We start from the raw sequence: 11157 nt of genomic DNA on the forward strand, positions 1-11157 counted from the left end.
AACAAGAGATGATTGTATAAAATTTGATAAACATATATCCTTTACAATCAAAAAAGTTCACTCCAAACTCGGTTCACTCTACAGGGCAAAACCGTTCCTAACTAACAATGCCAGGCTAACCGCAGCCAGATCCCACCTACTGTCTACTCTACTCTAGTGCTCCCAAATCCTTACAATCTGTTTGATTCAAGCAACCTAGAAGCCTGTTATAACAAAGTAGCTAAAGTTTGCCACTAACCTACCCCACAAAACACACCACTGTTACGCCCTTCAACAACTCAGCTGGATTGAGCTACCTAACCTATTATCACTCTGACAACTTACCACTGCCCATACTATCATCCACAATCCCAACAACTGCCCTGCTCTCATTGACCTAATCCAACAAAACACTAACTGCAGAGCCCTCAGATCATCTGACAAATTAATCCTTAAAGTAACCAAATCCCACAACTACTATGGCGACTCCATCTACTCTAATAAAATAACCAAAACCTGGAACTCACTCCCCCAATACATCCTGCTAAACCTAGACAGCCACAAGTTTAAACTACTCCTAAAAGAATACCTTACTAAACACTAGCTATGCTCCTGTACTGTCCTAGGTTAATATCTTCACCTACTGTTTACTCTAACCTTTACTTTTTCCAGTCTCTCCTTTCTCAGTCTCATTCTGCTGAAAAAATACTTGTTAAACTTCATTCTACTTGTTGCTATTCTTATTTTGTTTTTATTGCATGCATCCAAATACTTTGTTTACTTTATTGTATACTTGAACTAGCATCATTGTATATTTTAATCCTATAAGCTCTGTAATTCTTACTTTTTTGCCATTTATGTCTATGCGTTTGTTTGTTCTGTTAACTACTTGTTTTGGAGCTTATTTCCCCCAGTCTCCACTGAAAATGGGCAAGATGGCCCAGTTGGACACTACCTGCTTAACAAATGCAAATAAATAAATACATAAATAAAATATTTACAGCCAACTCAGACATTAGAATTCATAGAAGCAGTGTTCAACACAGTATCAATGGTGGCTTATTTTCCACTATTAAGAGTGCAAATGATAATGATGAATATCAGGAAAGTAATTTGCAGTACCAGAATTTCAGCCTAATTGATTCTGCAAGCCCTGGGATCAATGTCAGTGGCAATAACTTCAGGGCCTTTAGCAGTTTTCCACATGAGAATTCTACAGTGAATGCTAGCAACACAATGGTCAATGCTTTCTCAACCCATGTCAGCGAAGATAAGAATAACTCAGGTATGCAAATGATGTGTTTGCTGGTGGATGCAGTTGTAACAGGTGTTACAAGGTTTTCCTTTCATCCTCCCTCAGCCCAAGGCCATAGTGACCACAGACACTTCCCAGATTGGGTGGGAGGGGGCATTTCCTGAGGGAAAACAGTCCAAGGCACTTGGTCCCCCAACGAGGTCAACTTGCACATCAATGTCATGAAGATGAGAGTGGTGCTTTTGGCATTGCAAGCATTCCAAGACTCTCTCCATGTCAGGACAATTGCAATCCAGACAGACAACATCAGTAGTTTGGTACATCAACAAACAAGGGGAAACCAGATATTTTCCTCTGTGACGAGAAGCCATCAGAGTGTGGCAATGGATGATATATTCCAACCACTTTCTAATAGCAACACATATTCTGGGGAAATCCATCATGATAGCAAACAAACTGAGCAGATCCATCACCTCACGACTGGTCTCTCAACAACAAAGTAAAAGAAATGATTTTCAGTCAGTGGGGCCAGCCATGCTACGAACTTTTTGCATCTTCCCTAAACAACAAGTGCAGCAGCTTTTTTGCCCTGATCCCCCCACTGGGGAAATCACCAAGGGTGCACTACTCCACGATTTGCCCCCCAGTCTTCTGTATGCTTATCCTCCTACTCCCCTAATTCCCAAATTTCTTCAAAAAGCAGCCCAGTTAAAGAGCAAAGTCATTCTCTTTGCACCTTACTGGCCTCGACAGGCTTGGTTTCCCTTCCTTTGGCCTCATCTACTATATCCACCTTGGATTCTGGATCCAATTCTAGGCCTCCTGTCTCACCCAAACAAACATGGTTCACCTGGATATCTCAAATCTCAAACTAACTTTGTGGTTTCTTCAATTCCTTTCATAGCCAGATAACCAGTGCTGTCTTCCCTTGTGTGTTCCATACTTCTGTCTTCCCATAAACCTTCTACCAGGAAACTCTACAAGAGTAAATGGAAAAAGGTTATTTTGTTGGGCATCGCAAAATCAGATAGACCCCTTCTCAGCTCCAGTTCAGTCTGTTCTAGAATTTTTAGGGAGTTTATTTAATGAAGGTGCTAGTTCATCAACTATTAAAGCCCATCTCGCAGCAATCTCTAACTTTCATGCGGGATTTCAGAATTATTCACTGGCTTCCTCTAAACTGTGCAAGGTCTTTTTGAGAAGTACTCTTCTGCTAAGACTACCTTATAAAGACCCCATGCCACCATGGGATTGAAATGTGGTACTACAAGTCTTAATTCATTCTCTCTTTGAACCAGCAGCTAAATGTGATCTTAAATTTTTGACCTGGAAAACTATCTTTTTAGTTGCAATTACATCTGCTAGAAGAATTTCAGAACTTCAGACATTATCTTCTAAACCTCTATATTTGATTTTCTATAAGGATAGGGTTACATTTTGTACCAATGCTTCCTTCCATCCTAAGGTGGTGTCAGAATTTAACATCAATCAATCCATTAATTTGCCAGTATTTTTTTCAAAAATTTACAAATAAAGGGGAATATATGCTGCACTTACTGATGTTCATAGATGATGACATTTCTACCTACACAGAATAAAAGATATTAGAAAGACAGATCAACTGTTTGTTTCCTTTTTACACAATAAATTGGTCAAATCAGTTGTAAAGGTAACTCTAGCTAGATGGTTGACACATTACATTTCATTTATCTATAACAAATTGAATCTTCCCTTACCAAAGCCCTTGAAGGCTCACTCAACCAGTTCCATGGCAACTTCTGCTGTATTCCAGTCTAGAGCTTCTATGGATGATATATGTATGGCTGCAACTTGGTCAAATCCTCATACTTCTATCACTCATTACAAACTAGAGCTGGCCTCGAGGGCAAGAGCAGCTTTTGGCTCAACCATACTCAGGAATATCCTTACTTAGAGTCCACCCAAGATTTTAGGTAGCTGGGGACTCTGTCCTATTTGTTGAGGAATGAATGAAAATTGACAACATCAGATAAAAAAGTTATGTACTCACCATAACATTCAATCTGTGTTGTCCATTTTCATTCTTCCTCAACTCCCCACCCACCAACCACCACCATTTTTAATGACTGACTTCTGGAGGAATGAGTCACTTCAAGGACACCAATGTCCTTTGTGTTGAACTCCAGTTATGGCATATCATTAAAGTCTTCCTGTCAAGCAGCAAACAAGATCTGCAAGACGCTAGGGGTTAGTGCATTATGAGTGGGGAAGGAGCTTGAGAGTTTGTTGGAGGCCACGAGCTAGTTTAAGGGCCATGTCGGATCCAGGGATCAGATCAGAACCCATCCGTTGAGGAAGAATGAAAATGGACAACACAGGTGGAACATTATTATCAGTATATAACTTTTTCTTTTCTGCCAAATGTTCTTTTATCCTGCCTGTATGACTGAAAACATGCTGTTGTATAAATTAAATATGTGGTCAAAGTAGTACAACTGCATTATTTTGTGAAACAGAGTTACAGTGCTGTAAAATGATTAATAAAGAAAGAATGCATTATATGTTATGTGATTACTACAGAAATTTGCAGAAGTAAGTATGAAATATGGTAGAATCTGGGGAAGCTGCTATGTAGAGTACTGAAATGCCAAACCAAAAATATCCTGTTGTTAACCTTTCAATGCATCAGCACAGGCTAAATAATAGATTTTACACAAGTTTGTGGTTTGCTGGATTCAGAGAAGAGGAAGAAGGTGAGCTTTATGTTTTTTTCCCCCACTGTCTCCCTTTTGTCTAAATCTCTCTAACCTTGAAGTTAGTATATATAAAGATTGGTGGTGCTGTGGCTTAGTCCCACATGGGTGGGCAAGGGATTGCTCCCAGGAAAAGGGGTTGTATTTTTTGCAGTCTTAGGAGTATCATCATTTTGAACATGTAACCGTCCAAGGATTTAGACCTTTTAGTTTTGCGCAGTTGTGTGTTTATAAAATGCCATGTGATTAAATTGATTCTTTTCACTCAGTCATATCATCAGTTCATCGACAGAGTGAAGTATTTGAGAAAATTCTTCAAAAGCACTTTTTCTTGAGTGCTGGAGATATCAAAAGGTGTTGAGATGGGGTTAAGGGCAGGGACAGGGTTACAGTTGGCACACATTAGTAAGCCTTCAGAGGTGAACTACCAGTTTGCACTCCTCCATACTTTGCAGTAAACCTTGTTCCAAGACATCCTGTTAAACAGGTTCTTTAAAGTTAGAGTAGGCTCTTCCTTCTCTCAGCCCACAACTCTTTCAAAGGGGTACCCCAAAATTCTATAATATTTCATCTCCTCTTCTCTGTTTTCATTAATAAACTACCTTATGCCCTTCCTCGTGTGCAACTCATCCTGTACACTGCTGATATGGTAATTTTTAGGTCCAGCCACAACCACTCTACAGTTGAAACACAACTGCAAAAAGACTTAACTTCCTCAATTCCTGGCTTTAACCACAAACTAATACTTAACCCCACAAAAACAAAAACTTAAAAAAATCACCAAAGCCACTTAATATTAATTGCCTTTGTAGCATACCACTAGAAACAACCACCTCCTTCAGATACTTTGGTTTATGGCTAGATGAGTCGCTAGCATTCCATGACCATACTGAGAAATCAAGGGTAAAAATTAACCCACTTCTGTTCTGGGCTAGAAAATTCTCACCCTTCCAGGGCAGCTATAAGCAATGGAGTCCTTCTGGCCCAACTCAGATATGAGCAACCCATAACAGCTACAGCCTCTAAGAAAAAACTCTCACACTACAGATCACCTAAAACAAAGTCTGTTATTTTATAATTATTTCACCCTCTCATGACCACCACTGCCAAACACTCCCAGCACAGAGTACTTCTGTTACTAGGCTATCTCATCGTCAAACGTCTCCAGCCTAGTTCATTCCCACCGCTGTCAAACTTTTTACTAAACACTCACACATGCTACAACCAAGTCCATACTCCAACCCCCAAAAAAAACTGGATACACTGCTCCAACCACTCTTTTTTATCCTTGCTCCTGAAATATGGAAATCCTGTCCCCATCTGAAGGAACTACAGTCCCCCCTTCCCCACCTTCAGAGATTAACTTAAAAAAACACACCAGTCAGATTGTATCTGTCATGAGCAGGCCACATCACATAAGGACTTCTCTGCTTCTATTCTTACTACCTGTCAACTACTAACACCTGTTAACTCCACCCCACCTACCCTCCTGTGCTGCAGCACTTACCACCCCACAACATTTCTACTATGATATAAATTGAATTATAATTGTGTACAATTGTAAAATGCATTTTACACATAATTGTTGCTACATCTAATAATTGCTCCTGTACAGTTTTTGTTATTTGTTGTTAACCAGACACTGCATGCAAATGGTAAGTGGTGATGAGTATACTACCCTGTTAAACAAATGTAAAATACAATTTAAAAAAAATAATAATAAAATAATTACCAGCACTTTAAATTTTCCACAACAAGAACTCCAACAAAAGAGGTATCAGTGAAGCACAGTTAAGCCCTCTCTAATCCATCTTTGCTTCTATTCAGTCATAGAACTGCAGAATGGTTGAGAGATGAACTGCAGAATGGTTGAGGCCTTCTGACATTAACTGCATGAGAGGAGATGTGATCAACAGAAAGGAATGAGAATACAGGACTGTTAGCTTCAGCTCATTAGTGAGGGTAGCTAATGAAAGAGTTGTGAAAATTCTGACTGGTAAAAGAACAGCATGAATGTTCAGTGGTTAAAGTTTCTGCTTCTGTAGACCAGAATACAGTCCTGACATTAGTGGCCTTTGTGAAGTTTGCATTATTGTCTCTATGTGGGTCTTTGTGAGTTTTGTCTTATTACACCAACTTCTTTCCACCTCCCCCAAACTTGCTGGTTGATTGACTACTTTAAACTGTGTGTGTGTGTGTGTGTGTGTGTGTGTGTGTGTGTGTGTGTGTGTGTGTGTGTGTGTGTGTGTGTGTGTGTGTGTGTGTGTGTGTGTGTGTGTGTGTGTGTGTGTGTGTGTGTGTGCGCGCGTGTGTGTAATGCTATATTTACCCTTGTTCTGAGGTCAGGGTCACAGAAGGCTCAGAGCTGTATAATTTTCAACAGGAAGACACTCCTTGATGAATTTTGCAAATATTTTTGGCTGGGTTAAAGGAGGTGATAAATCTAAAAAAAAAAAAAAAAAAAAAAAAAAAAAGAAAGAAAAAGAAAAACAGGAGGGAGTTAGATAGTTATGGGTCTGTATGAATCCCTGATGTCACGAGCTGGTGTGCTGTGCTTAGCCCTTGAACCAATCCTATAGAAGACATTGACAAAGATCTGCAACTAATGTAGTATTGTCCACTGCATAAACTTTAGGAAGTAAGGCGTAATGGCTTCTATTCTCTTCACTGCAGCTAAGAAGAGAAATATTAGTCTAAGTTTTGTACATCTTACATAATAAACAGGGTATGGGGGAAAAGTATGTTTCAGAGAAGACACTGTGTTCAAACAAATGCAATATGCCATGAGGTAAGAAGATGGAAAACAAGTGTGATAGACTTATTTTGTCAATAGAAGGGGGAAGCCATAATACTGAAGTAAAATCAGTGTCCAGTAGTGCACTGAAAAGTTGTAATAATATCATTTGGATGTGGAGGGTATGACAGATGCAAGCATATGAAGCAGTGTTTAAGTGAAATGATTTAAGTGAAGTATGTACCTTGTTGCTATTAAACCACAGAATTTCTGAGTTAATACTGTACTGTTTGTTTTCTGCCATCATAGATCATTTATGCTCTGGATATGTCCTTAGAGACCACTGCATCCAAACAGGAAACATTTGGATGTTTCCAAAATGCTCTCTGGGTCCTTCATGTTACTAATATAAACAAGTGTAATGTAACAATAAAATACAAAAGAGCAAATGATTGGTCTTAATAATGGAAACTATTTCTGTTTAATAGGTTATCCAGTGAGAGGTGTATTTTCTTTTGCTTCTTTTGATTTGAATAACTTTGCCCCTTTCTTTGGGTATCACAGAATAGGAAGCTGAAATGCAAGCAGCTGTTGAGGCAGTACTGTAACTGATACTGACTTATAAATAGTATCTTACTGAATCCTTACTTCACATTCTGACAAAAGCTGTAGTTTATTAACAGGCATTACTCGTATTAATTAGTGAAAGGTAAATAAATTCCATTTTTGTTTTGTTTTGTTTTTTTTAAATAAGATTGTGTAGAGCTTTGTTATTGCTATTTTTCTGCATTGTTGTGTGTTTTGATTTTTTTAACAGCTGGTTTTCTGTTGAGTGTGTGCTGTCTTTCATGCATTTATGTGTAATTTTTTCCTCAAAATAACAATAATTTTGGAGTGCAGGACCATGATGAACATTGTTTATCATATTATGAGAAAAAATTAACTTAATTTAGAAAAAAGTATATGTGCACGTGCTTGTATTATTTTGTAACACATTTCTTCTTTGTGTTTTATAGGGTCGAATCTGCAGGAAAGCTGGGAAGTCACGAAAGGCCTTCAGCCGTAAGGAGGCAGAAGCAACCTTCAAAAGTCTGGTGAAAACCCACGAGAAGTATGGCTGGGTCACTCCTCCTGTGTCAGATGGCTGACTGTCTGAGGGCTGACAGAATGCTAGAAAAACAACATGTATCATCTCAACATCTTCAGTGCCAACCATTACCCATCCTTTTGTACTTCAGCTTTAGTGAACTATCACAAAAGTCTGCAAGATTGTTAACTTAATTATGAGCAGATGTGTTTACAGTGAAAAGTATTTAACTGGATCATGCTTCACAGCTGGTGAATGCTTGCCTTAAGCTTTTGAGGAATGGATAAATGACATCATCTTGTTTTTTGTTTCTTTCCATGTTAGTGACATCATTGAACAACATCAGAAATTCCATCCACTGCTGCTCCACTCATTTAAATGTAAATGAGGCAATTAATATTTAATAGGCAAGCAACATGTTCCAGGTCCATGGCTGCTGTGCATTTCTTTTTCCTTTATTAGCAGGTCAAACCAAGATTGTCCTTTATGCAGAGCTGTGCTCTTTTATGGCTAAATTTAGATCTCTCTGTGCAGTGTTGAAGGCCATTCATTAATGATACCTGCAGACAGCCCTGACACATTAAGGGTCAGAACAGATCCAGGAAGATTTTGCTTCAGAAGGAGACTGAGAGAAAAAACTAAGATAACTATTATTATTTGGATTATAAATTGTACGGCTGATTGCTGGTGCTTTATAATTATTTTATGCTGTCAGTGTGAAAATAGATGTTTTATATGAAACACTTTATTTAATTAGTAAAACTAGCACAATCTCCTCTGTCCTCTTTTTTTCCCCTTTTTTCTTCGCTCTCTTTCTCTTTTGCTGTCTCTCATCGATCAGCATGTGACTGTCAAGTCAGGCTTATGCACACAGACCTTCTCAATGAAATTACCACTTTTTCAGTATCATTTAATTTTCCTTAGACTTCTTCATCTCTTTCTGTTTCTCTCTCTCTAGTCCTGTATCTGTTTTCTGTCTTCTTTCACGAGCTGTTTCCTGCTTTTTACTATTCTGCCTATGTTCTTTCCCTTACAGTTGTCTTTGTCTCACCCTCCCCATCTCTCTCTCTCTCTCTCTCTCTCGCTGTCTCCTTTGCCTTTTTTCCTAGGTACAGATTGGGCTGTGGAGAATGCATGGTTGTAGCCCTGTGCTCTGCTATGTTGCAGCAGAGATAGACAAATTAAAATCTCTGTGCTTCGATATCTACTGTGCTGTAATGTAGTTATATTAAAAAGGTACTAATAAAGTAAGTTGTGGGCAGAACATTCAGGGAAGAAAATAGTTGTGCCAGGCTGTAAAATAAATTATTTAAAACTGCTTGCAAAAAATTGCTTTTAAAGGGCAAGGCTTTAATCTGATAGTAGCAAGGAAGGGAAGGTACGAGGCAGCAATTTTCTGTAAAGACAATTAGGTGAGAGGGCTGGTGTCTGAGAAGAAGAGAAATAACCATGCCAGTTGAAAAAAGAGAGCTTTTCAAAAGTCACAAATCACAGTGAGATTGTTTCAGTACTTAAAGACCATGTTTGTTTCATATTGCCTCGTGGCTGCATTTTTACAGTAAGTGATTAAGTAGTTGAAGCTGACAGAAATGTAATGATGTGATGCAAAAAAGAAAGAAAGAAAGGCCCTGGTGTTGGCATTTTTTTTTATTCAGTCTTTTTTTATTGATTAACTATGGCCTTCCTTTACACATGTTGCCACATCTGTGATTTCATGATTTCCAAGCACTCAAAGTATAACATTTCACTTTTAAGATATGGTTAATGATTGGGAATTGGGAAATAAAGGAACAATCAGCCTTTAAAGAGCAAGATCTTATAGCACCTCATTATGCCATGTGCTCATATACTGAAATGCCATGTTCTAATCATTCCAAACCTGTTTTTCCCATTTCTTCATCCATGTATTGCTTTTGTCCGAAGCTGGATGGTTTCACTGTGTTCTTTAATAATTACTTGTCTGAAGAAATAAAATCCTTGTCCCTGTGGAAAGGATGAATTTCTACACAGGCCTATCAAACTGAAAGAAAACCCGGATGCCTAGGTACTCACAAATTGTCTACAGTTTACCATTGGTAATAATAGAAGATTTTCTTTGTTGGCTAGGTTTTGTGATGTGCTGCTGGCAAAAAGCTGAGAGATTATACTGTACTGCTTACATAAAAGTAGAGCTTAATGAGAGAGCAGTGGCTGCAGTTTCTTCCATGTCAGATACCTCAGAATTATATTTAGGAAACATGGATTCCACCTTCTTCGCATGGATCTGGCAGTTAAAAGTTTGATGTGTGAAGACAAAATTAAGCTCACATTGTTTTAATAGTTATAAAATATAAAGAAGCTTTTCACTAATGATTCTGAAAATATATTGCAGGTTAATAAAGGGGATGGCTATATGAAAGACAGTTTAATTTGTTGTGCACTAACAAATGTTTTTAAAACTCAGGAGGACTACCTTTTCTGTAAAATGGAAGGGTAGCTGCTAAAGTGCTTCACGCTGCAGTCCTTGGGTTGGTCATGTCTGTCTTCACTTGCATATTATGTGACTATAAGCAAATCACTTAATTTCAAAGTGCCGTCTCAGGTTACCCATGAAAAGAATAACTTGTACATATTAACTTATTTGGTTAACATATAAAAATACACCACTTGTTTGTTTACAAATGTATGCATTCATCCAACCTGTGAAGCCTGAGGTATGATATATTTGAACATGTTCATTTAGGCAGTTGTGTACACCTAAACAAAGTCAGGATGATTGAGTTTGTTTGGTATTTTGTACAATGGTCAAGAGTTAAACCTTTGAAATTCAAGCAGCAAGCTTCAAGTGAGGCGGTGTAAACATGGGGTAGCTTTTTTGTGCGCACTTGACCAAAAGACAATTCAGTGAAATCTGTCTTTTTGTGAAACAAGTGGCCCAAGGTTTCCCTAAATGCAAATCAAGTTGAAAAACAATTTTTCCTACATCCTGTCATGTGTTTCCTAAGGGAAACACTTGTTGAGTAGTTCTTTTACTGTGCCCTCACATACAAGCACTTAATAAAGTCAAATTCAGGATCACCGTATTTTGTAGGAAAGCATGCATATTTTTTGTTCCAGGCTTGCTATTTTATGAAATAGCCTCATGAATAAACTAGACTTAATAAAAATTGATTTGTTGGATCACATGTTGAATTTCCATATGAGATTATCTAACTCTTCTGCCAGTAAGAGAATAGTGCTTGTGGTAGCCATTTTGACCAGCATTTAACATATCTTAATAATCTGTCAAGAATTTTTGCCATTATACTATATACTGTGATTCAGCTGTCATAAAAACTAATTCAGAAAATTACGACTCCCTTCTCACTCTGTACCACTCTTTTGTACTGTA

The 11157-nt window shown here is 38.1% G+C and overlaps 1 protein-coding gene across 1 annotated transcript in view; it reads left to right on the forward strand.

The window, feature by feature from the left end:
- The window catches only part of UBE2QL1 (ubiquitin conjugating enzyme E2 Q family like 1), a 117646-nt gene extending 106709 nt beyond the window's left edge, over positions 1-10937 (forward strand). The window contains exon 2 of the mRNA XM_044065401.1: positions 7717-10937. Within this exon, the coding sequence (XP_043921336.1) occupies positions 7717-7848 (132 nt within the window). The 3' untranslated portion in view covers positions 7849-10937. The remainder of the gene's footprint in view (positions 1-7716) is intronic.
- The last annotated feature ends 220 nt before the right edge of the window (positions 10938-11157 follow it).

This window comes from Protopterus annectens, chromosome 3.part0, assembly GCF_019279795.1.
Source record: "Protopterus annectens isolate FY-2018-M chromosome 3.part0, PAN1.0, whole genome shotgun sequence".
Lineage (NCBI taxonomy): Eukaryota > Metazoa > Chordata > Ceratodontiformes > Protopteridae > Protopterus > Protopterus annectens.